Raw genomic sequence first — 27174 nt, 5'->3', positions numbered from 1 at the left:
CAGACCCAGAGCAATGCTTGGAAGAGTCTTGGGGGCCATCCTGTTGCCTAACCAAATTGCCAAGAATTCAAGTATGGACTCCGCAGAGCCTCTTTGACAGGTAGTCTTACAGTAATTATGATGTAAAAGATGATGGCTGTAATATCAGATGTAATTACCTTTTATTAAATAGTACCTGTGTGTGGTGGTTTGAATATGCTTGTTCTAGGAAATGGCACTATTAGGATGTGTGGCCTTGTTGAGTTGGGTGTGGCCTTGTTGGAGGAAGTGTGTCACTGTGGGGGTGGGCTTTGAGACCCTTCTCCTAGCTTCCTGAGGACTGTCTGCTCCTGGCCTCCTTTGGAGGAAGATGTAGAACCCTCAGCTCCTCCTGCACCATACCTGCTGTCTTAGTCAGGGTTTCTATTCCTGTACCAACATCATGACCAAGAAGCAAGTTGGAGAGGAATGGGTTTATTCAGCTTACACTTTCCACATTGCTGTTGATCACCAAAGGATTCCAGGACTGGAACTCAAGCAGGTCAGGGAGCAGGAGCTGATGCAGAAGCCATGGAGGGATGTTCTTTACTGGCTTGCTTCCCCTGGCTTGCTCAGCCTGCTCTCTTATAGAACCCAAGACTACCAGCCCAGAGATGGTCCCACCCACAAGGGGCCTTTCCTCCTTGATCACTAATTGGGAAAATGCCTTACAGCTGGATCTCATGGGGGTATTTCCTCACCTGAAGCTCCTTTCTCTGTGATAACTCCAGCTTGCGTCAAGTTGACACAAAACCAGCCAGTACACCTGCCTAGACACTGCCATGAATCTGCCTTGGTAATAATGGGTTGAACTTCTGAACCTGTAAGCCAGCCTCAATTAAATGTTGTCTGCCTTGGACATGGTGTCTGTTCACAGCAGTAAAACCCTAAGACACTGTGTACCAGGCCTGCAGAAGTAAATGTTGTATATCCTTAGAAAATATAAAACAAACAATACAATTCATCCTTGGTCAAATTTCCTTGCAGCTAGCAGTGCAAAAACAGAAGAGCCACTGACCACTGCTCTTCCTCTTCTCCTCTCTGCAAAACCTCTCCCATCTCCTTGGCCCTTCTTTCCACTGGGAAGGTAATCAAATCAGTTCAGGCAGAATTAACTAATACTTGTAAAATCCTCCAATAGTCACTGCAAGCACATTCTGCGAGTCAACAGGTTCTTTGAAAGGTAATTAATTCTGGGTTTAAAAAAGACTCATTATAGCTTGATCCACCTTCACCTGCTCTGGGCACCCGCTGACCCCGGGTTTCCGCCCGGAGAGCAGTCAGATATGAACGGACGGGTGGATTATTTAGTCACGGAGGAAGAGATCAACCTGACGAGAGGACCTTCGGGGCTGGGCTTCAACATCGTCGGTGGGACAGATCAACAGTATGTCTCCAACGACAGTGGCATCTACGTCAGCCGTATCAAAGAGGATGGGGCTGCGGCCCAGGATGGGCGGCTCCAGGAGGGTGATAAGATCCTCTCGGTAAATGGCCAAGATCTGAAGAACCTGCTGCACCAAGATGCTGTAGACCTCTTCCGTAATGCGGGATGTGCTGTGTCCCTGAGAGTACAGCACAGGTTACCAGTGCAGAACGGACCTATAGTACATCGAGGTGAAGGAGAGCCAAGTGGAGTTCCTGAAGCTATGGTGCTGCTACCAGTGTTTGCCCTCACCATGGTAGCAGTTTGGGCCTTCGTGAGATACCGAAAGCAGCTTTGAAATGCTTGCTGTCTTCCAGTGTGTCCAATGAACTATCTCTCTCTCACTCACCATCTCTGACATCCTCCCATATTCTTTCTCCTCCACATAGCCAATACATGATTTAAAGTGACTGCTTATCACCCAAAACCCTGCTATTCAAAATCTCCAATTCTAATGGAAGAGTACAGGGGTTATTTGAAGAAAAGCTGTGGTGGTGGTGGTGCGGGGGAAGCCTTGCTTAGAATGAATGAGAAGTTACATATTTTACTAGGACTGCCAATAAAAACTCAGCTATCATCCAAAGAGGAAAAGCTCGGCCTTCCTGTCTCCATGGACGACACCTTTCTCTTAGCTGGCGTGCTTTGATGGCTAGCTGTGCTATGTGAAAGGGGGAGCTGATTTTTTTTTTATTTAAACGCTTTTTCTTGGGAAGTATTTGTGGCCTTTAATTTGTAACTATATACCTAGATGCCTATATTGGACATAGGCGAATGAAGTTTTTTTTTTCTTTCTTTTTTATTTTTTTAAATTAAAAAAGAAAATACATGTATACAGTAATACACACACACACACACACACAGAGTAGCATAAAATTGATGCCTTATGGAGAATTAAAGAGGTAAGAAAGCTACTGGTTCTTGGGTTTCTAATGGACAATTTTTGGGGACTAGGGGATCATATTCCCTCATATACAATCAAGACTCATATTGAAAAATGAGTTCTGGATGTAAAGAGAACTTACTTTTTCCACTTGCCTGTAAGTCTTTGTCCACAAGTTAAAAACATACACCATGCTAAGGAATGATCATAACTGAAACATTTCAAGAACTCTTAGCAGAGCATGTATATTGAGAATGGGGAAGTTAGCTTTAAAAGAGAATGCTCAGTCAGTGACATTAGGAAAATAATGACTGAAGCAATTAGTTAAAAATTGTAGAGCAACTGGTGTTACTCAGTAGCTACAGTGCTGTGGGAAATTGTAGTAAGGCAGCTCTACTCAAGTCAATTTGTTCAAAAGGCTTTGGGGTATAAAGATGAGTCCCATCAGTCTCTGAACTGCCTTAGTTGCTATTTTACAGTACTGTTAAAGGATCCATTGGTATGGGATGGGAAGCAGCAGGGCCCAATCAACCATCAAGACAGCTGAAAAAGATCATGTCTCAAGGTGGCACTTGAGCCTTCAAAGCTGCTTAACAATTCTCAGTTTCTAGTGTCAGACAAAAAGCCTAAGGGAAGGAACTGCCCTGCTGGCAGGATGGACCTGAATCAGCCTGCTTCTGACTGAGTTAGGATGAGAAGGCATTGGTATGGGTTTTCTTTTTGAAAAAAAAAAAAAAAAGTGTTTTTTGAAAAAGGTATTTTCCCCCAAAGCTATAAACACTAGTTTTGGTTTTAATAAGGTTAATGGACCATTTTTCAAAAAAGGAGAAGGAATAAGTTTTGTTTGTTTGTAGAGGGTGCAAGGAAATTTGGTGAGCATTGCTGAGGAAAGCCTGAGTCCACAGTGTAGATGAAGAGATGCTGGAGATGCAGGGATATTGGCGAGGTGGGAGCTGTCCTGTTCGTGTAGCATCTAAGTTGGTTTTAGAGTACTGAGGATAGTTGAACCAAGCCTATTTTTTTTTCACTTTAACAAAATAATTTCCTTCTTTTCAATACATTGGCCAGACTATTATTTTGACATAAGATTATGAAGAGTTTTCCTGACAGTCTAGCAGTCACTTAACAGATGTTGATTGCACATTAGTTTTGTCAGGACACCTTTATAAAAAGAGAAATGCACATATTTCATCCAAAGGGACATTGTGGTTACAGTTAGGAAGAAAACCCTTAAAATGGAGTTAGTTATCTAAGTATAAGTTGTTTATATTACAGACAGCAAAAGAAAATAGCTCCTGAGATCTGGGCACTGAGGATTTCATAGAAGAGGGAATCGTTAGGTGTCCAATCATCTAGTAAGAGCATGCATAAATAGAGGAAAAGTTAAGAATCTTATCAGGGTGAGTAATAAACACAGCCAGTAAGAAAAATATTGCCATGCAAAACAGAGCACAGTGCAGCAACAGAGAAGATAAGCAGACAACCAGCAAGTATTGTAAGGAATTCAGAAAAGGAAAGCCATCCTGTAGTGGCATCAGGGGAGAATGGAAAGCAAAGTCTAGAACAGTCCAGTGAGACTTTGCCTCTGGGAAAGCTCTTGATGCAGGGAGACATTTGCTTTAAACAGTCTTCACATAACTAAGCCATTCAGTTCTTTCTGAAACTGACTTAGTAACAGGAGCCATTGTAAGCTCCATAGAAGGCAAGACGTATTCCAGAGCTTGTCTTGACCAGCAGCACTCTGGAGGCCCAGTGTCTGCTACCCTTCTTGTATCTGATGGCATGGGTAACAGATCTGCCATGGGCCTGCTTACTTCTAGTATTCACCTCAGGGCTTGGAAATTGATTTTGAAAGGCCTTCAGACATAGAAAGTAAAACTAATGGCAAGGAGGATAAAACACTGCTGTGTGTTGTATTGTTGATCTAAATAAAAAATATCATTGGTAGAAGTTTTACTAACACTTGGGTCTCCTTAGGAAAGAAACACTTAACTAAAACATTTAATTTTTAGGCAAATACTGTAATATTTCACTCTTAGTTATATGAAAACTAGATGAGATGTTGAGAATCTATATAGATTATTCAAATTTTATGTTCCTTATAGACTAACTCAAATATTCCTACCACCTTAAAATTATATATGATGCACCTACCACATAAATTATAATGTTTAATGTTTTGAAAATTGATTATAGGTATTTTTAAGTTTCCATAAAGTATTTCTTATATTTGTCATTGTGAATTATATGTAATTCTAATAGACAAAAAAAAAAAAAAAGACTCATTATAGAACTTGCTCTTTAGCAAGTGTGAATTAGAAAGTCACCATGCAGTGGTGTGGTGCGTGCTTCATGCTGTGTGTTCATCTCTGTGTGTACATTATTTAGACTGACTGATGTATTTACCCAGCAACATGGCAACTGAATCTCTGCTCCATCTTTTCCCCTGCATTTCTTGTAGACAGAACAAATTTTGGGTCAAAAGTTTTGTGGGTATGTTGGTATTCTTGTCCCTTCACTGGGGGGGGGGGGTGTCTGCCTGGCTACAGGAGGCGGCCACTTCAGGTTCCATATCCCCACTGCTAGGAGTCTCAGCTAAAGTCACCCCCATAGATTCCTGGGAGCCTCCCCCATCCCAGGTCTCTGGCTTGTCCTAGAGAAGCCCCCTAAACCTCCATTGCCACAAGCAGCAGATTTCCATTCATTTTCCTAGCCCTCTGGCCCTTTCTCCTCTCTCCCCACACTTAGTCCTGAAACCCTCCCCCCCATTTCCCTCCCCGTCCCCTCTCCCACCCATTTCCCTCTCTCCATCCTATGATTATTTTATTCCCCCTTCTAAATGAGATTCAAGAATCCTTGCTTGGGCCTTCCTTCTTGTTTAACTTCTTTGGATCTGTGTCCTCTAAGATTCTTAAGCGGGAACCTGATCTCTGGGAGCAGAGGCTTCAATTGATAACAAGGTCATGAAGACAGATCCCTAACCTACCCTGGAAGGAAGAAGCTTAGAGAGACTGCATCTTCTCTGTGATAGGTGAAAACTGAGTGAGAACACAGATATATACAGCACCCCCACCAGACATCAGATCTGCTAGCACCTCGATGTTAGACTACCAGCCTTCAGAACAATAAGAAACAGGTGCTCTTCCTGCCCAGCCTTTGGGGTATCTATTATATCGCAGCTCAAACTGACTCACACATCTCCCACAAACTGAAGGAATGACCACTGCTTCTTCCCACTACTCCAACGTTTATACTCGTGTGTCAAACTCAAGATTTAATATAAAGGGCAAGGGCTTTCTTTGTTCTTCTAACTGTCATAACCTTGGTTCTCCTAATAGCTCCCAAATGTATTTTGAATACAATATATATTTTGAATACAAGATTACATAAGCAAACACCAGATCAAACACCTCAGGGTTCACTAACCAGCAAAGATGTTATTCCAAGCAACAGGCAGTGAGTTCTGAGAGAGACAGCTGTAAAAATATTAAGAAGACCACGGCAAGGTAAGCGCTGCTTTCTTATTTCTGGAACGAGCACAACTTGATAAGCCCTTGATTTTCATATCAAAGCATATCCCAAGGGAAGCCAAATCCAGAAAACAGCTTCGACTGCCTGCCTTCATGACCGAGTCTGGACAAAGTAAACACCAAAGTGGTGATAGTCCTTTGAAAAGTGGACGGTGTGAAGCGTAGCAGGGATTTATCCAAACACCGCGTCTTCAGAGAGTTTTGTAACTGTGTTGTCTTCGCCTCGCATGGACTGAAACTCCTTTGAGAAGGTGTGTGAGAAACCTTTACAGATGAAATGAGTTTATTCCGTAGCATTTTTAATCCACTTCCCTTCATAACTAAAATTTAATGTCTTTATTTATATCATTTATCTATATACTTCTATATACTCCTGCTTCTGGTCAACAGCAGCCAAATGGACCAACAGGCTATTTTGTTTTTCTCCAGTATTTATTTGGCTTTTTAAAAAACCTATTCTCTCATACATTACAACCCATCGGTAGGTTCTCCTGCCTCCTCTTCTCCCAGTACCTCCTGGATCTCCCCTTTTCTCCCCAGGATCTGTTTCCCTTATAAAGAAAATAAAATCAAAAGAGCAAACCTCCAAGGGATATCTACCCAGAACGATACAAGATACAATAAGACTGGACACAAACCCTCATATTAAGGCTGGACAAGGCAACCTTGTAGGAGGAAAAGGGTCCCAAGCATAGGCACAAGAGCCAGAGACAGCCCCACCCCTCCTGTTAGGAGTCTACACTAACACCAAGCTACACAAACATAAGGTACAAGAGGACGCAGCTCAGACTCATAGAGAGACTGTGTGTGTGTGTCGCTTCAGTTTCTGTGTTTCCCTATGAGCCTTTCTTCCTTGAGTCTGTGGCCTGTGTTTGAGAGGTCAAATCTTTTTAGTTCAGACTCATTTTAGAGAACCTGACCTAAGTTTGAACTCTGATAAACTAACAGGCTGGTACCTAGTATTAGTTTCCAAGTAGCTCCAGTCTCTAGGCTAATACCCAACAAGACCAGCATCTCCAGGTTATTCCTCCAACAAACCTGAAGTCCTGGGTTACAAGCCCACATCTTGCCTAATGACCACCAATGCAGAGGGGAGCAGAAGTTAAGTTTATGATATGACTCCCAGCAGCAGCCAATTATATTAAAGGCCACAGGAGCTTTCCAATTAGATGCTTGCACACTTACACACCACCCCCCTGGCTTGTTGCTTACTGTAAAGAGCCTGATAGATATCCAGGGTTCACCCATCATCAAAACCATCTTGCATGACGGTGAGTCATTGAAGGGGCCCCAGCTAGCTCGAATAGAATGAAGACCCTGCTGTAAATTGCATCAGATCAGCTCCTGTCTGTTTTTTTTTTTTTTGGGGGGGGGGGAGGGGAGTTAAACCCGTCCCTGGCACTACATGTTCTTGTGGTATCTTCCATCCCTCTGACTCCTATAGCCCTGCCTCTCCTTCCCTGGGTTGCCCCTGCCTCTGCCTGGTGTTTGGATGTGAGTCCTGCATTTGTTCCCATTGGTTGCTTTTTTCTCCACGGAGAGCAAGCTGCCTTTGCAATTTTCCCAAAGCAACTGTGTACATATGTGTTAGTTTATTTCAGAATAACTCATTCCATATACAGATCTATCTACATGTATTGGTATTGGTCTTTTCCTATTTACATTCCTATAACTATAACACAGCTGGGGAAATGGCTCAGTGGTTAAGAGCACTGACTGCTCTTCCAGAGGTCCTGAGTTCAATTCCCAGCAACCACAAGGTGGCCCACAACCTATAACTATAACAAATCTTCATCAAGTAATATTAGTTCTCTGATTCTGTTCTTTCTCAAAATAAATCTGGCCTAGTCTATGTCCTTCTGATTTCTACTCGTTAGTCAATTTGTACAGTTATATTTATTGAAACCACCAATTTCCTTCTGAAATCAGTAATTTTCCAGCTAAAACTAAACCTGGACAGACTGAGACCAGAGCAGTGTGGAGTCTTCTGTCCTATGAACATGGTGTGTTTCTCCATCACTCATGTCTTCAATGTTGGGATTATTATCGTGTTTTGTCAGATCTTCCTCCTAAGACTTCATCCTTCTTGATACTGTTGCTAGTGGTATTGTCTTGCTTCACTTGGTGATTTCTGTGGCTAGTACATAGAAGTACAGTCCAATTTCCACACCAATTTAAAAATCTACCTCTGTACTAAACTCATTTATTCATGTGGCAATTGTGCCTACATTTCTACATAGATGATTGTATCATCTGAAAAAATCATTTACTTCTTCCATTTCAGTCTGGGTGATTTTTTTTAAATTTTTAATATTTTTATTACATATTTTCCTCAGTTACATTTCCAATGCTATCCCAAAAGTCCCCCATAGCGCCCCCCACTTCCCTACCCACCCATTCCCATTCTTTTGGCCCTGGCATTCCCCTATATTGGGGCATATAAAGTTTACAAGTCCAATGGGCCTCTCTTTCCAGTGATGGCCGACTAGGCCATCTTTCGATACATATGCAGCTAGAGACAAGAGCTCCGGGGTTCTGGTTAGTACATCATGTTGTTCCGACAATAGGGTTGCAGATCCCTTTAGCTCCTTGGGTACTTTCTCTAGCTTCTCCATTGGGAGCCCTGTGATACATCCAATAGTTGACTGTGAACATCCACTCCTGTGTTTGCTAGGCCCCGGCATCGTCTCACAAGAGACAGCTATATTTGGGTCCTTTCAGCAAAATCTTGTTAGTGTATGCAATGGTGTCAGCGTTTAGAAGCTGCTTATGGGATGGATCCCTGGATACGGCAGTCTCTAAATGGTCCATCCTTTCATCACAGCTATGAACTTTGTCTCTGTAACTCCTTCCCTGGGTGTTTTGTTCCCAATTCTAAGAAGGGGCACAGTGTCCACACTTTGGTCTTCATTCTTCTTGAGTTTCATGCGTTTAGTAAATTGTATCTTATATCTTGGGTACCCTAAGTTTTGGGCTAATATCCACTTATCAGTGAATACATATTGTGTGAGTTCTTTTGTGATTGTGTTACTTCACTCAAGATGATGCCCTCCAGGTCCATCCATTTGGCTAGGAATTTCATAAATTCATTCTTTTTAATAGCTGAGTAGTACTCCATTGTGTAAATGTACCATAATTTGTGTATCCATTCCTCTGTTGAGGGACATCTGGGTTCTTTCCAGCTTCTGGCTATTATAAATAGGGCTGCTATGAACATAGTGGAGCATGTGTCCTTCTTACCGGTTGGGACATCTTCTGGATATATGCCCAGGAGAGGTATTGCTGGATCCTCCGGTAGTACTATGTCCAATTTTCTGAGGAACCGCCAGACTGATTTCCAGAGTGGTTGTACAAGCTTGCAATCCCACCAACAATGGAGGAGTGTTCCTCTTTCTCCACATCCTCGCCAGCATCTGCTGTCACCTGAATTTTTGATCTTAGCCATTCTGACTGGTGTGAGGTGGAATCTCAGGGTTGTTTTGATTTGCATTTCCCTGATGATTAAGGATGTTGAACATTTTTTCAGGTGCTTCTCTGTCATGGTGATTTTATTTTATTTTTTCTTGCCTTTTTACACTGACCAGAACATCCCATACAATTTTAAAAATAATGTTCATATTATTCCTTATTAATTTCATATAATGTATTTTTAATTGAACTGTTGAAATAGACATTCTTGTGTGTGTTTCTGGGGGGAATAATGCATTCTTTCATCATTGAGTCTGAGGTAGGTATGGGCTGCATATCCATTTCCTCTGTAAAACTGAGGAATTTTCTTTTTTTTTTCCTAAAGAATTATTTATTATATATGTAGGGCTACCTTGTAGCTATCTTCAGATACACCAGAAGAGAGCATCAAATCCGACTACAGATGGTTGTGAGCAACCATGTGGTTGCTAGGAATTGAACTCAGGACCTCTGAGAACAGCCAACGTCCTTAACCACTGAGCAGTCTCTAGCCCAAGGAAGTCCCTTGTATTTGTAACTTGTTAAAGATTTTAAAATCATCATGAGTGAGATCTCTCTTCTTAACTTCATTTTAATGACATAAAATCTACTCTAATTATTATTTTCCCTCTATATGTATTATATATGTCTTGACATTGTTTTCATTATGAATCTTGTGCTTGAATTTGTGGGCTTATAATGGTTATCAAACACACACACACACACACGAATTCACGACTCTGTTTATTTTTAGACTTAGGAATCATGAGGTCCCCATTGTGAATCCTGGGTACAAGCGCTATTCTGACCCTGTGTGATTGTCAGGCATCCTAACCTGACTCTGTTCCAAGTGATTGTATTTCTGGCCTAGGGTAGTTTCATGCTGTGCCCATCAGCTGAAGTCAGGAGCTGTGAGTGTTCTGACATGTGTGTCTACACAGCTCAATTCATGACCAGCATTCTCTCCTGTGGATTCCAGTCGCCTTGCTCATTCTGAACCTAGCTCTTATCATCCCAGAGTATTCCAAGATTGCATGGATCTCCTCCCTTTTCTGTAGACTTGAGCTGCTCTTAAGACATTAACTCGAGTAATCTTAGGGCTGACCCCATTTGTGTCCTCCCTTTCAGAAGTTTGTTACCTTTCTTGTATTGAAAACATGGTTAAGTACATTTTCTTGGTGGCCGAAGAGGCTCCTAGGGGAACAAATTTGGTCCTGTTTCTACATATTCGCTACCATTGTGTCTTGTAATATATAATAACATTTATATGGAGAACAATACATATCCTATGACAGAGATGCAGATAGATAACAATCTGGTTTTAAATTTTAAGATTTGCAGCACTTTCCACAAAACTTGACTCTTTATAGTAAGATGGTCTACATGCTGATGTTTGCGTTAGAAAGACTTTCATTTGGTTGTGCAAAGTTGAAAAATTAGAAATTGGTATCTCACTCAATAAAAAAAATTACTGGGATATCAAATTTCAAAGTCTAGAAAACAGTAGTTGAGATGTCAGAGTTACAAACTAGTAAACTCCAGATGGCTAAGAAATCATTAATTTCTTTGATGGTGGGACAAACAAATAAACAAACAAAAAATAATAACAAAAACAGAACAGTGTGAAGCTTGGCATCATATCCCTCAGTTTTATTTTCAGATTCTAGAATATACTTGGTGCCTAATATCCATTGGCTGAATAAATGGGTAAAATTTGTACTAATCCTATAATTGTCTAAGGCTGCTGCCCTGGCAGCCTCAGGAATTTACAGTAGAGCCCTCCTCCCATAATGGATCTGTGTCATTAAAATAAATGGAAGCAGTACAACTGATCGGCTTCAATACAGCTGATTTTCACTCTTTATTTTCACTGTTTATTTTTAAAATAAACAGAGTCACTCCTGTGACTGTCACACACTCCTCAGAAAAGGAAAAAAAAAAATGTCTGTTGTGCAAAGCACCTGAGGCCAAAGACATAATCAGTAGAATAAACTGGAGAATATCCCCAAAGCTGAGACAAACACAGACACAAACCAACCAGATGCCTACCCCATGGTCTAACCATGAATGCCCATTAGAATCACCCGAGATGCTTTAAAACATGGATGCAAAGCCACATACCAGCGTTTCAGGCTCAGTCTGGATGGTGGTAAAGAAACAGATATTGTGAAGTTCTGGGGTAATACAGTTGTGCACAAATCATACATCGGTGCTTCCAGTGACATCTGATTCAAAGTGTCCTATTTTCTAGTGAGGTGCTGTCAAAAAGTAGTGTTCGTCAGAAAAACTCAAATAAGACTTGATTAAAAGGCCACATCTTCACTTCGCTATGTGTTTTTTTCCAGTTCTCTTTTCCAAGCCCTGCTCTTGCTATCCAGCTGAAATATTAAAGCACACTTTGGTTTGCATTGGTCGAATTTCCTATATCTGTAATCAAACTTAATATTTTTATTTCACTGACTATCCAGTTCAAAACTTCCTTCTCAAGTCTCACCGGATTTCAAGGGGTGGAGCATCACACTTGAGGACAAAGTTAAGAGCAAGCTACAGAAGTGCAGTGAGCAGAAGGAAGTGGGACAGCTGCCTTGAGAAGCTTCTCTGTTGACTCCAGCTGAGGATGTCATCCTGTCTGCTCTGTGGGTGTCTTCATTCCATCCCAGAGTTCCTCTGATGTCTTCTATATATTTAAGTGATTCTCCCAACTCCACTGAGGAGTGGGGTCCAAATACCAAACTTTTCGTGTGTTAGAAAAGTCCTCTACCACTGAGTTATAACTGACCCTGCATTTAAGGCCGCTTAAACCAAGCTAACAAGTAGCTCAGTGAAACGGGCCTCAGTCTCCTGTGTATACCTTAAGCACACTAATTGGAAAAATACGTAAAGCCAAATAGCAAAGATTATTGAATTTATACTTGGCACATACTTAAAATCCCAGCACTTGGGAGGTAAAGGCAGGAAGACTAAAGATTAAAATTTAAGTATATAAAATGTAAGTATGTATCATGAATTATTTTAATGAAATTTTTATTCATTTCTCTCTTAAATGTATTCATCCTTTAAGAATTTCATTCGTGGTTTGATCAGCTTTGCCCCTCCCCTGACTCCTCCTAGATCCACCCCTCCCCTAACCTCACAATTTTCTCTTCTCCATTTTTAATCCATCAAGTTCAGTTGGTATTGCTACTTTATGCAGTTTTGTTGGTTTGACTTAATTGCATTATTGTTCACTTTCTTCTTCCCCTTTTTGTGCTAGGGGCTTTATGGTTTGCTGTGCTGGACATGAGTTCCTTCCCAATTCTCCTTCGATTATCTATCTCTCTTATGTCATATATTCTTGTACATTTGTGAATGTGGTTACCTCTTCCCTCTCTGTGCATAGAATTCCTTTAAGTATTTTTTTCTTAATTGTCATAAATTGCCTTAGTTTTTTTTTCCCTTGCTTTGAGATGTTATTTCTTCACCAATTTATCTGCCTTTTTTTTTTGTTTTGTTTTAAGATGTCCTTGAGAGTCACTAGCCTCTGTCTCCCAGATGCTGGGATTAAAGGTGTGCACCAATGCCCAGCTTTCTCAATCATTTTAAAGAGAGAGCTTTGCTAGGCATGAGTAGTTTGGGCTGTCATTTACTCACAAGGTTTAGAATATAACATTGTATACATTCCTGGCTTTTAGAGTCCCAACAAGCAATGTGATATTATTGTAATATATTCACTTTCATAGGCAAATTGACACTTTCCCCAGAGCTTTTAATATTGTTTCTTCACTTTTTATTCTTGACATTTTGATTGTGATATATCATGAAGTGATTTTTCTCTGGTTATGTCGATCTGGGGTCCTAAATTGTCCTGGCTGATTTTGTGGACAGGAGCCAGAGTCATCTGTGAGAAAGGAGCCTTAGTTAAGGAAAGGCCTCCATGAGATCCAGCTGTAAGGCATTTTTTCAATTAGTGATCAGTGGGAGAGGACCCAGCTCCTTGTGGGTGGTGCCATCCTGGGGCTGGCAATTCTGGGTTCTATAAGAGAGCAGACAGAGCAAGCAAGTAAGTAGCACCTCTGCATCAGCTCCTGCCTCCAGGTCCCTGCCCTGTTTGAGTTCCTGTCTTGACTTCCTTTAGTGATGAACAGCAATGTGGAGGTGTAAGCCATATAAACACTCCCCTCCCCAACTTGCTTTTTGGTCATGCTGTTTTGCAACAGCAATGGTAACCCTAACACACACATATTCATATTCATAAAAATATGAATATATTTTCATATGTTCAAAAATATATTCATATATTTCTTTATCTTTATTTTCTTCTGTTGTCAGCCACATAGCTTGTTTACACCACTTGGTTATTGTAAATAGTGTTAAATAAATACCAGTTTACCAATATTTCTGAGATGTGTTGACTTGGTTTCCTTTGGGTAACTAGCCAGGAATGGCAGAGCTAGGTCATAGGGCAGATCTATTTTCAGTTTTCTTGAGGAAGCTGCATATTAATGTTCACAGTGGCTGAACCAGTTTCCATGCCCACCAGCAATGAATTCTGGTTCCTTGTGCCCACACCCTTGCCAGCCTGTGTGGTTTGCTTTCTCAAGCACTACCATCCTGACCAGAGTGAGATAAAACCTTAACATAATCTTCATTTTGCACACTAAAAATGGGAGAACGCCTTTGCTAGCTACATATCCGATAGAGAATTAGTATCTAGAACAAAGAACTCAAAATAATTAAACAGGAAGAAATGAAGTACTCGATCAAGAAGTGAGCTAATGAGACAGTTATCGAAAGACAGAATGCGAATGGCCAACGTGGATATGAAAACCACACCAGCCACCAGAGGAATGCAAATTAATTTCATTTTTATACATTACAACCATTCTAAATGTGACATAGTTATCATAAAAGTAACAGAGAATGAGGAGAAGTAGAGATAGAAAAGGAAGAGAAAATAGATGGACCCAGAAAACCCAAATCACCCAACAAGGAAGGTAGTTACGACAGGATGGGAGACACTGATTAGCATTTATTCCCATTAATGTAAGCTTAGATGAAGTAACAAAAGTTTGATTTTATGAAGGTTTATTTACATATTTACCTGCAAAAAGCTCTTTCTGTCCAACCCATTTGATTCATCTTGGTGTCAGCACCTCCAGCACCTGTAGACAATGTCAGACTCCAGGGCCAGCTTACCCCTCCCGGAGGGCGGACATTATGGGACCAGGATCAACGTACTTTGGGTATATTTTCCCCTAAAGCAATCAAATAAAACAGCTTTTTTTTCTCTTGAACTCTGGTTTTACTTTGTTTTATTGGGGCTCTCAGAGTCTGACCCACCAACCAAGGAAGATACACAGGCTGGCCCTAGGCCTCCCCACTCATACGGAGCAGATGTGCAGCTTGGTCTTCACGTGGGTCCTGAACAACTGTAACTAGGGCTATCCCAAAAGCGGTTGCCTGTACATGGGATATGTTCTTCTAGCGGGGCTGCTTCGCCTGGCCTCAGTGGAGAGGAAGCACCTAACCTCAAAGAGACTTGAAGTGCTGGGTGTGTGGGGGGGGGAGGTTATCCATGGAGGACTACCACTACCACCTACTGAGAGGAGAAGGGAAGGGGGCATAGGGAAGGATGGAGTGCAGTGAGCAGGTTGTAAAGTGAATAAGTAAAAAACAAAAAATTAAATAAAAAAAAAAGATGTCTGCCACATATGGGGCCAGCGCCATGGGTCTCTCCATGTGTATTCTTTATTGGTGGTTCAGCCCCTGGGAGTTCTAGGGGGTGGAGGGGTCTGACCTGTTAACACTGTTGGTCCTTCCATGGGGCTGCAAACCCTCTCAGCTCCTTCAGTTCCTTCTCCAACTCCTCCATCAGGGACCCCCGAGCTCAGTCCAATGGTTGGCTGCAAGCTTCTTCCCCTGTATTTGTCAGGCTCTGGCAGAACCTCTCAGGAGACAGCCATATCAGGCTTCCATCAGCACGTACTTCCCAGCATCCACAATAGCGTCTGGGTTTGGCGACTGTATATGGGATGGATTCCCAGGTAGCGAAGTCTCTGGATGGCCTTTCCTTCAGTCGCTGCTCCACACTTTGTCTCCATATCTCCTTCTGTGAGTATTTTGTTTACCCTTCTAAAAAACACTGAAGCATCCATCCACATTTGACCTTCCTTCTTCTTCGGCTTCATACATCAGTGGGAGGAGAGACCCTTGGGTTTGAGGGTATTCAATGCCCCAGTGTAGGAGATGCCAGGGCAGGAGGATGGGAGTGGGTGGGTGGGTGAGAGCACCCTCATAGAGGCAGGGGGTGGAGGGATGGGATAGGGGTTCTGAAGGGGAGACCTGGAAAGGGGAAAACATTTGAAATGTAAATAAAGAAAATATCCAATTAAAAAACAATTGGGAAAAAGAGACTTCAATAAAGATAAACGAATGTGCAGCTTTGGGACATTAAATCCCACTACACAGCAACCAGATTTCACCATGAGGAGGAGGACCTGGGAGCTTTCCCACCTCTGCAGATACAGACTACAAGCATCTCCTAAACTCGCAGACATTCCACTTGCAATCCTGTGGCTCTCAGGTCCCTTGGGGCTGAGGTGATTCAGTGCACTAACCTTGGGTTCTGCTGACCTCCAGAGGGAGCCCTGCAGCAGCCAGAACTAGTGCTCGCCAGCCAAAGAACAGACATTATTACTCTGAACTACCACGGCCTTGACAATAAGACTGAGATGAGGTTTTTGATACCCAAGACTGAAATGTTCAATGGATTGGAGATTTCTGAATAGTGAGTCTTAGTCAGGGTTTCTATTCCTGCACAAAACATCATGACCAAGAAGCAAGTCGGGGAGGAAAGGGTTTATTCAGCTTACATTTCCACATTGCTGTTCATCACCAAGGAAGTCAGGACTGGAACTCAAGCAGGGCAGGAAGCAGGAGCTGATGCAGAAGCCATGGAGGGATGTTCTTACTGGCTTGCTTCCTCTGTCTTGCTCAGCCTGCTCTCTTATAGAACCCAGGACTACCAGCCCAGGGATGGCACCACCTACAATGGGCCCTCCCACTTTGGTCACTAATTGAGAAAATGCCTTACAGTTGGATCTCATGGAGGCATTTCCTCAACTGAAGCTCCTTTCTCTGTGATAACTCCAGCCTGTGTCAAGCTGACACACAAAACCAGCCAGGACAATACCTTTTATGAGTAGGCAGTGTCTCTGGATAATAGGTATTCAAGCAAACCGGTGTCTAGTAAAGCCATGTTTTCACAGAGGATACCAGTGAGAATTCAGGCAGTTGTATTACTTAGGAAGCTCTATGAGATTAAAAACTTAGAGTAACCTGCAATAATATGACTCTAGCTAGACATGTCCCTCTTTGATGGCTGATTTATTATACATTGTAAGATCCTGAAACTCAGGATCTTATTATCATCTTATTACAATCCATAATATTGCTGGTCAATATATTAAGGGTGAATGATCTGGGAGTAGGAACTACAACTGGCTTACATAAAGGAACAAAGATTCTGTTATTTGAAATTAACAGGAAGCCTAAAGTCTCAGTGGTAATTAATTATACCTGAACTATAATAGCCTTTTAAACATTCCATAGTTTTGAAGTAATATTGAGACCAGACCAGGTTCTCCAGTTTTAATCTGTTATGGATTTTTTTCCTGTCCTTTGAGGATGAAGATAAATGTCATGTTATTGTTTGAAGTCCGTGTAACATATTTCACCAAAGACTGTAAGAGCTGGAGGTGGTGAATTGATACTAGGAAGGAGTGTCTTCTGGACAGAAAAGGTGCACATATGAACTCGCAGCAGAGTAGCCTCAAGCCAGACTACACGGATAGGAGAAGGTGGGCATGAAGACTCACTCCTAGCAAATGTACTACTGACTGCTGATGGCTGCCAGGAGAGGAATAATCAACGCTTATCAAGAGTGTTGCCATCATTCAGTTGACCATGCTGCATCAGAAATCTACTTCCAACAGTATATACGATAGTTTAATATGATTTGATGGGGTAAAAGGAGGGACACCAAGTTAGATAGGTAGGGAAGAAGTGGACCTGAAAGAAGGTGGGGGAGAGGATGGATATAGTCAAAACTTGTATGAAGCTGGGCGGTGGTGGCACACGCTTTTAATTCCAGCAGAGGCAGAGGGGCAGAGAGGGGCAGAGGGGCGGAAAGGGACAGAGAGGGACAGAGAGGGGCAGAGAGGGGCAGAGAGGGGCAGAGAGGGGCAGAGAGGGGCAGAGAGGGGCAGAGAGGGGCAGAGAGGGGCAGAGAGGGGCAGAGAGGGGCAGAGAGGGGCAGGAGGCAGAGGTAGGAGGCAGAGGCAGGAGGCAGGAGGCAGGAGGCAGGAGGCAGAGGCAGAGGCAGAGGCAGAGGCAGAGGCAGAGGCAGAGGCAGAGGCAGAGGCAGAGGCAGAGGCAGAGGCAGAGGCAGAGGCAGAGGCAGAGGCAGAGGCAGAGGCAGAGGCAGAGGCAGAGGCGACAAGTGTATTTCTGAGTTCGGGGTCAGCCTGGTCTACAAAGTGAGTTCCAGGACAGCCAGGGTTATACAGAGAAACCCTGTCTCGAAACAAAACAAAAAAACTTGTATGAAATTCTCAAAACTAAACTCAAACTAAAAATATCATTTACCCATAGACTTGATGACATTGCAAATATATTTGAGAAAAGGAGAGCTGTGAATTAAGCAAGTAACTTTCTTGAGGACTAATGTAATGCATTTCTGCTTTGTAAATAGGGTTCAACTGAGAAGAGAGAATTCTCTAGTGAATGCAATACCATTAGATTGTTCAACTGAATTGTCAACTCTAATAATGAGACACCAAGTTCCAAGTATCTCCCCTAAGAGTAGCAGCTGACAAGCCTCTTACCTGTAACAATGTATCTTTCCACTCTACTCTTTGGAGAGCACAAAGATGCAGGTTTCCAAAAAAGAAGAAAATTCTCCTGGAACAGAGAATTAAGAAACACATGTGCGTGGGTGTGCATGTGTGTGCGTTCGTTCACACACATTTGGGTTTGGATACATGTGTGATTTGGTGTGCATTGTCTCAGGTGTGAGTGTATGCCCGGGTATGCACATACAAACATATGTGTGTGAGAGTGTGTAGATTTCATACTTAACTTTATATCTCGGATTGTGCCCAGGAATCCACTTCTTCAAGTCTACATCTTTATGCCAGCTTTATCAAATAAAACCCAAAATATAATACAAAAATTTCATTTGAATTAGTCACAGGAATTACAAAGGTGAAGTGATATATGCATTTCATGTGTTTTCAGAAATGAAAATATGCTTGGGAAATTGTGAATTGCCTTAGGATGAAAGAAGAAAACAAGAAGAGACACAATCCCCCTGCCTCTAGATATCATGAGGAGGCAACCTTATTAGGGTGTTTTATACCAGTTTCCAAATTCAAGCAGAGCATCTCGCTCAGAGTCACGCTGCAAGGCAGGACCTATGATGTTCTTTATGACTTCACTGAATCTAAGGAGTTTAGGGTTTGGTTTCTAACAGTGATGGACCGGCAAGCACAAGAAACCTCACAAGCTGCCTTGTCTTACAACCCAGAGGCAGCAGTGGTCGAGACTGTGCTGGGAAGCAAAGGTAATGTTTCCGGGTAGTGTTTTGTGCTCCTCTCCTGGAGCCTCGGAGCTGTTTACAGAGTTCGAGAGTCCCAGCAGTACATTTCCATGAGCTCCTGACCAGATCCAGCTGGATCTTTTCCATTTCGCATGTGCCGGAGAATAACTGCACTGCCCAAGCCCTGCTTTGGGCTTGGGCTTTAATGACAACACAGCAGAAGTAAAGTGGTTAATTGCTGTGCTGTCCGGACATCTTTACCATCCCTGCTTTGGTCACTCCATTAAAACAGAATGCTATTTCTTGCCTGCCTCTCTATGCTAATCAGCTAGCTCAGTCTCCTCCCCTCCAGCCTCCCTTAAGAACTGTTCACATCCAACTGTCACAAGGGGCGAACTCCAACCAGGCAGATTTAAGCCTTGATTTAATCCTGCAGCGCTTTCCCCCTTTGCTTGTTTCTCTAGCAGTCCTCTCTATACTAGAGGGACTGGACTTTACAGCAGAGAAGGAACTGAAAACGGCTAAAATTGAACGAGAGAGCTAGTTTCACCGAGAGACATCGTTTCTTTTTGAACATTCTAAAAGGGGAAAGGTCCAGGGCGCTTTGAAATAAACTAAGAGTTAAGTCGTGTTTCCAGCCAAATAAGTTGGCATCTTTATAGGCAGGAGGTGCGATACTGGTAAATATTTACTGCAGAATTCTTAGCCAGTAGAAACCCTGGCATGCTTTTCGAGGAGTAAATGTTTTACATGCGAGGCGAGATCTGCGCGTGCCTCTGTGTTCTTTCCAAGTAATTTCTGAAGGCAGTTTTTGATGTCTGACTAAGACAAACTGTGCTAGTGGTCCCCGAGTCACAGCCAGATCGTTGGTACCATGTCTACAACACAAAGGGAAAACGACAGCCACCTGTTCACCAGTTCGTGCACGCGTCAGCTGCAGGTGCAGGAGAATCTGCAACAGCAAGGTGGGTCTAGAGAGCAAAGTCCTGCGCTCTGTGACTTTCTGACCGTTTGTATGTCTGGGGAAGGGTGGGCTGGTGAAGAGCCTGGACTCTCTGGGAGGAAGAATAATAGGCTGGACAGTCGGTTCCCGTGGCCTCGCTGTTGATTTAAAGGATTATCATTTCTTGAACGACTTTTGAGAATACATATTCCTTGGAAACAGGTACTCAAACTTCTAGACACTGTCAGTTGTGTAGAGTGTGCTCGAGTGTGTATAATTGAAAACACCCATCAGGGCAAGGCTGACTGGGCTACTGAGGAAATTTAGCCAAGAGCAGCTTTGTTAGCCTGGCGCTAACCACATGTCCTACTACTGGTAGGGGCTCTGCTTACATCTAAGTTTGTGAAGACCTCTGACTCATTCAGTTGTGGAAAATGCATATTTTGACACTCATTTTTAGAATCCAAAGAGATCTGGAACAGACAGTGTGGCATTTGACTTGATGGACATCTAAACGCCACACCTCACCAGGCTTCCCACAAATAATCTTTAAAAGCATTTCAGATTGACTACCCAGCCAGACGATTGATACAAATAGACCAACTACTACTCTATTCCCTTGATAAGGACAACAGAAGACACTAGTGGAAAAGGCTGTGAGCTGATGACATCAGCACCACCCCTGCCCCTCCCCCAGGCTAAGAACTTTCCAAATGCATCTAACTCCTTGCAGCCTGTCATGGATCTAGGATATACAGTGCATGAGAGCCTCATTTATTTCTGTGTATACTTGGCTTTGGATTTCACTCTCCTGGTGGGTAGCTGCTAATGGACGGAAACCTCCCACATTCAAGGTAGTGTCGGTGTGCTAACATTTGGTGAATGTCTCAAGCCACCTCCCTGCAAGATTCCGGAGCTGAGCCGAGTGACCTCATGCCACACGGGGCTTAGCAGAGCAGGGACAGGAGATGATTCCTGTGTAAGGAGTACAGTATAAGCCTTTCAGAGCACGCTGCACCACCCAGGTTAAAAGAGGGAATTTTGAGCCAATAGCCTTAGACGTGGCACTGTCCACGTGGCTCACGTGTTACTAGGAAATCTTCGTTTTTGTCTAGGTGTTTCTTTGCTGCTCTCTTTTATTTAAAATGTGCAAGAACTCAGCTTCTCTCATTCAGATATAATATTTATAATAGAAAATTTGGTGAGAGGAGCCTCGAGAAGTGAGTAAAAAGAAGTCCTGTAAGTGACTTCCTAAAGACGCCTGCTGTGAATATTTTAACAGGCAGCCTAGTCTCTTCTTCAATGTATGTGCTTGGGCTGTTATTTTGCTTGCTTTTAAAAACAAAAAGACTCCACTTATTTGGCACGAAGTACTCTGTAAACTGCCCTTTAAATGCCAGTACATGATGGACAAATTCTTGCATCATTACATATGATCTCTCCAACATTATTTTTAGTGGGCAATATCAGACACTTGTCACTAAAGTTAACCCAGTTAAGCTTAAGTTAATAGTTATAACTGTACACAGACGATTCATTTCATGGGGCAAATTCTTAGAGGATGATATGTCCTAAAGATTATGCAATTTTTAAACTTTTTTTTTTTTTCTGGACAAGTGGTTTTCCACTCTCCAGGACTGAAGTTCGGAAAGGGCATGATCCCCGTAAGACTGGGCATTAGCTTTAGAGTTTGTTTCCAATTTTATAAGTGGAAAATAATATCCCTCTGTTGTTTTAATTTAAGGATGGCTGTCTTGATGGTTTCTCATTTACTGGCCATCCAGAGAAGCCTGGAAATATCATTATGATGACATACTTCCCAAAATACCAAGAAGGCTCCAGCCTGCTCCTCCCTTCCCAACCGGGAGCTCTTCACTTGGAATCTTTGGAAAGCAACCACACTCTTCTGGGGCCAATTCTGAAAATATATGCCCACCAAAACCACCATCCCTGAAGTTGTGAGGCATGCTAATGAAATCCAGACTAGCCACTGGGTGCCACAAGAAATGTCATCTAGAGGTCTGACCAGTGACCTGTTAAATGGCAGCCCAGTTCCTATAACCTACATGTTTACATCTATTGCAGTCTTGAGGTTTGAAGGTGCTCATTCGGTGTGGTGGCAATGGGTTTTCCCAAAGCTATATTTGTGCCTTGCTATTTTGCAAAGTTCAGCAAAGGTCCAAGGAGGCAAAGCTGTTCATTGCCTTCTAAAAGGAAGTCACTGTGGGTCTGTACCCCAGCTTCATTTGCCAGCATCCATAAGTGCTCCCTCCCTCTCTCCCTCTCCCTCTCCCCCATCTCTGTCTCTCTCTCCCTCTCTGTCTTTGTCTCCCTCTATCCATATTCCCCTCTCCCTCTCTCCCTCTCCCCTTCCCTCTCCCCTTCCCTCTCCCTCTCCCTCTCCCTCTCCCTCTCCCTCTCCCTCTCCCTCTCCCTCTCCCTCTCCCTCTCCCTCTCCCTCTCCCTCTCCCTCTCCCTCTCCCTCTCCCCCCTCCTCTCTCTCTCACACACAAACCATGACTAATTCCCTTTTTGGATGTTTGCTGCATGTGTTGATTAAGAACATATATAAACTCATATGAATATGAGGCTTTTGGCCTCACTTCAGCCAGGTTAATTCTAGTTCTCATCTACCATGTGGACTTTGATTTATTAACATATAACTCTGCTAAAGCATGGTCAGATTTAGTACACACATGTATTTCTAGCCCTGCACACAGTATGCTAATGTATTCTACTTTAACTCTGGTATTTGAGTCTTACTATCTAGTCATTCATGAAAATATACCATTTTGTTTGATTGCATAGATAGAGGTTATTAACTCTTTGACTGTTTGGGCAACAACTATGTGAAGCCTTGGGTTACATGCTTGGTAGATAAATGAATTAATCCAATTAAGCTAAGGTTCCTGTCCACCCTAAGCTGACTCTCAATGACAGACATTACACTTTTTCAGAACAGAAATTTAGCACCTTTCTCTCTCTTTCTGCTTCCTCTTACCTTACAGCTTCTTCCTTGCTATTTTTCATCTACTTATCTGTAATCTGGACAAAACTGGTAAGGATTGATGTTTACATCTGTGAGGTAACACAGACAACACTGGTAAGTATAAATGTTTTCATGTCAGGTTCATTATGCATTACATATATCAAACCAGCAGCCATTTTTGTGTTGTGTAGTGCTTTAAAATTTATAAATGACTTCATGTGTGTTCTCATTTAATGCATGCAACAAACATATAAAGTAGTGCACTAGTAATGGTGAGAAACAGGGCAATTATGGATGCTGGCAAGTCTAGGTATGAGCCTGAGCCCAAGATGAGACCGATGATGATGGTGATGGTGACGATGCTGCTCCAGTTGGTGGCTGCTCCTCTCTGTTCAACGGAGAGAAATCCTTTGTTTTATTCAGGCCTTGAGATGACTGGGGGGAACCTGTATACATTGTGAAGAACTGTGTCCTAAGCCATACATTTTAATGTCACTCAAAGCACTTGTAGATATATTGACTATATTGGTACTGTAACCCAGCCAAATTGAGCCATAAAATGATCTAAAACCCAGTGTAATGAGCTCATTTTAAAGATGTGTAGAAATACCCTCCAACCTTAAATGACCTTCCTAAGATTACATCATAATTAAGGGCTATTTGGAAAGTTAGTTTTGTTCTGTATAACTCTTTTCCAGAGTGTATACCTTAGTGTTACAATATTTGATCATTTTTCATAGGTTCATATCAAAGAAACTTTCTCACAAGCATCCAAAATGCCTTGGAATGCCTCTTAATATTCTTTGTGTGTATTGATACAATTCTGACATCAGTTCTTTGAGTTTCTTGTGATTCAATCCAATTCTGTCACTACCAAGAGGCAGCAAAGACTCCACACGTAATCACATAATCTTACAAGGCTGTCCCACTTCAGACACCCATCACTAATTCCAGGAGCTTGCAAACTAATCGCAGCTCTGCAGGATCAGCCACAAATTCAAAATGTCCTAGTCCTCTCCCAGACTTGATAATTCACCAGGATGAGCCACAGAATTCTGTATTACTTGACTTGTGATCATTCCTTCATTACAGAGGATGCAGATTATTAACCAGGTCAGAGATTTGAACTGTAGGTCTGGGTGGATTATGAGCAGAGGGGCTGGTCTCCACGGAGTCAGTTTGTGCCCTGCTCCCACACACTGATAGATTTATCAGCCAGCAGAACCCTCTGGTCTGTGTCTAAAGTTTTCATATGAGTTGCATTGATGATGTCATTGATCACTTGACTGAGCTCAGTTATCATTCCTTCTCTATATCCCTTCAGTGAGCAGAAGCTGAAGAGTTCAGCCTCCAATAATGTGGCCAGCCCTACCCTTAAAAATATCTTGAGTCTAATTGCCATTTCACTGGCATAACAAAGTCACATCTGCTGCTCAGAAAATTCAGTTTGTGAAGCTTTGTGAAAGACACAGGGACAAAGAACATGTATTTATTATATTTGGTCATTTTTCAGTCTGTGCTTTATCCCCAACGTACATTATTCTAGGTAGTTTCCTAAAAGTCAAGAATTGAAAGACATCCTCAGATGCCTGTTTGCTTTTTAATGAGAAACAGAAAGGGTTGGATTCCTCTGGGAGGTGTGGTATGGAGGAACTGGGAGATGTTAGGGGAGAGGAAAACATAATCAAAATACAGTGTTTGAAAAAATTTATTTTTCAATAAAAAACATACAAAATAGAAAGAAATACAGACTGACACCCCAGCCCAGCCTTTAATTTGTAATCAACACATTTTAATGATACCTACCATCATGTAGATGAACGTCAGAGCCTGAGAATGCAAACATGTCTTTTCTCTCAAGATTGATTTCATATGGGGGTTTTCTGAGGAATTAAATATTAAAAACTAGGCTAATATTCTTTAACACTTTGGATAGAGTTAAAATACACATTACATTTGGATTATTATGCGTATACTATTTTCTTCAATTCTTTCCTATAGCTATGTATGAATGTACTTTATTTATTACCTAGGGGACTTATGACATAAATGAAATAAACATACCGTACGAAGAGGGACTACAGTTGCTACTGCACCATTATAAATGTGTAATTCCTTTAGATGAGATTTTCATGAGACAATGTGATGGTTCTCCAAATAGATTTGTACCTTCCTTTGTGGTCCTGAAACACTGATGCTGTACATCCAGTGTGGCATCATGTAAATGACACATAGTCAGAATGAACTCGGACCAAAGGTGGAAGGATCCACACTGCAACCTAAAGAGAGCCTTGCGGAGGCTCGAGTGACTTTTGTTCTGACTGTGGAGAATTGCTTGTATTGATCTTCACACATGAATAGAGATAGATATGGATTACTTTTAAAGAGTTGGGAAAATAAGAAGCTTTGTGCCTGAAAAACGGTTTGACTCTTGTGTTCAAGCTTGGACTTGGTGTTGGGATCCTTACTTTAATAAACTTCCCCCATGGATGGAGTGGTGAACGATGGCTTAATGATGCAGTTTCTGTTTATAAAGTAAAGCGTTCTGGAGGTGGATGAACAGCGATAGCAATATCATTACTTCTTCTGAACTGAATGCTTGCCACAAGGACAAACTTTGTAGCAAGTGTATTTTACCACATTTTAGAAAGGTCACAGTTCCGCAAGGCCACATTTATTACATATTTGAATGCATATTTAAGGAAACCAAAGAAACAAATGTTGTTTGTTTTTCTAGTCTCCAGAATAAAGCTTTAAGGAAGTAATCAACTCATCCTTGGTTCTCAGGAGCTATTTCCTGGAAAACAATTAAATTGATAAACTTTTCAACTCTAATTGGTAAAATAAAAATCAAAATATTAGACTGGAAGTGAGCTTTCTTAACTGATGAGAGCAGAACTTTTATAAGATAAGCAATGTTAATGTCAATGGATAATAGAAGACAAGAGAATTGCTTTCTGAAGAACTGAGGGTACTCACTGCTACCACTTCTAGTCAACATGATGTTGAAGATTCTAGCCAGTGTACTAAGTTTCCTTGGAAGAAATAAAAGGTTTACATATAGAAAGAATGTAAAGTGATTTTACTAAAAGATGATAGAAAAACCCCAAAGAGAATCAGGAATAACAAGTCAACACACAAACTAAATTTTAACTCGTATATTGAGTTTAAAATATTATATGTGCAAATTAAGCCAACAAAAATGTGTATAAAGCCTGAGTACTTAAACACTTGCAAGAGGAATAATAGTACAGTGAAGTATAAAAGAAAATATCTATCCTTGGGGACTGGAGATAGCCAGATGGTAAGAGTGCTTATTGTGAAACTATGAGTACTGAGCTCAGACCTCAGCACCTATATAAAAAGCAGGGTGTGGCTTGTAGGTATACATGTATATACATATACATATATATATACATACATACATACATATATACATATATATACACACACATATATATACACATATACACACCTATATATATACATAGGTATATAGAGATGTGTATATAGGTGTATATATGTATAGGTGTCTATATGGCTATATATAAGTATATATAGGTATATATGGGTAATCGATATATATATGTAAATATATAAAGGTATATATAGGAGTATATATAGGTATATATGCATAGGTATATATGTGTGTGTGTGTATCCCTAGCACTGTGGTGGCAAAGAAAAGAGTATCCCTGGGCTTTCTGGCCACCAGCCTGGTTCAGAAAGAGACCCTCATTCAAGGGAGTAAGCTCTCTCTCTCTCTCTCTCTCTCTCTCTCTCTCTCTCTCTCTCTCTTTGTCTCTTTGTCTCTGTCTCTTTCTGTGTGTGTGTGTGTGTGTGTGATGTGTCTGTGTGTGGGGTCATGGCATGCATGTGCCATGGCTCAAATGTAAAAAATTAAAGGTCAACTGGAGGCTGCCACTATTCTCCTTCCACCATATGAACCCAAGTCATCAAGCTTGGCAGCAAGCCTGGTGCCTTTACCTGCTGGGCCATCTCACCATCCACACACATGGTTGTTGATGAATGTCCCAAATAGGACAAAGGGTAGTCTTTTCTGGGATAATTCTATAACAAATATGAGGACACGTTACTGAGGAAATGAATTTCAAAACACATTTTCCATAAGTTAGTTTGTGATGGGATGTGTCTGAAATATAAAAACTAAATGTATAAAGTTTCTAGACAAAAGCATAAGAAAATATCCCTACCATTAGAATGGACAGTTTTTCATGACAGACATAAAAATCAGTAAGCTATAAAAGTATGCAAATTAATTTTTCATCATTAAAACTGTCTTTTCTTTAAAAGATACTATGAGGAGGGCAGACTGGGAGAAAACAATTTTCCCACATATACACA

General features: G+C 41.7%; 2 protein-coding genes and 1 non-coding gene across 6 annotated transcripts in view; 2 read left to right on the top strand and 1 right to left on the bottom strand.

Annotated features, from left to right (window-relative positions):
- Positions 1-1241: 1241 nt before the first annotated feature.
- LOC110310839 (synaptojanin-2-binding protein) lies at positions 1242-2056 on the top strand. Its single transcript, XM_021183952.2, has one exon. It carries the CDS (start codon positions 1305-1307, stop codon positions 1740-1742), a length of 438 nt encoding a protein of 145 aa, XP_021039611.2. The 5' UTR covers positions 1242-1304; the 3' UTR covers positions 1743-2056.
- A 344-nt stretch (positions 2057-2400) lies between these two features.
- On the bottom strand, positions 2401-2526 carry LOC147000809 (small nucleolar RNA SNORA40). The gene has a single exon (XR_015045663.1). It is a non-coding gene; the product is annotated as a small nucleolar RNA SNORA40 (small nucleolar RNA).
- Positions 2527-19279: 16753 nt separating this feature from the next.
- The window catches only part of Ranbp3l (RAN binding protein 3 like), a 62873-nt gene continuing 54978 nt past the window's right edge, over positions 19280-27174 (top strand). For all 4 annotated transcript variants that reach the window (XM_029469552.2, XM_021183869.3, XM_029469551.2 and 1 more), the window contains exon 1: positions 19280-19843. In XM_029469552.2, coding sequence (XP_029325412.1) covers positions 19753-19843 — 91 coding nt within the window. In that variant the 5' untranslated portion in view covers positions 19280-19752. The remainder of the gene's footprint in view (positions 19844-27174) is intronic.

The sequence above is a fragment of the Mus caroli genome, unplaced genomic scaffold (assembly GCF_978045245.1).
Source record: "Mus caroli unplaced genomic scaffold, Mus_caroli_1 scaffold_16, whole genome shotgun sequence".
NCBI lineage: Eukaryota > Metazoa > Chordata > Mammalia > Rodentia > Muridae > Mus > Mus caroli.
Note: the sequence above shows the minus strand (reverse complement) of the source record. Positions and strands in the feature narration are given on the sequence as shown.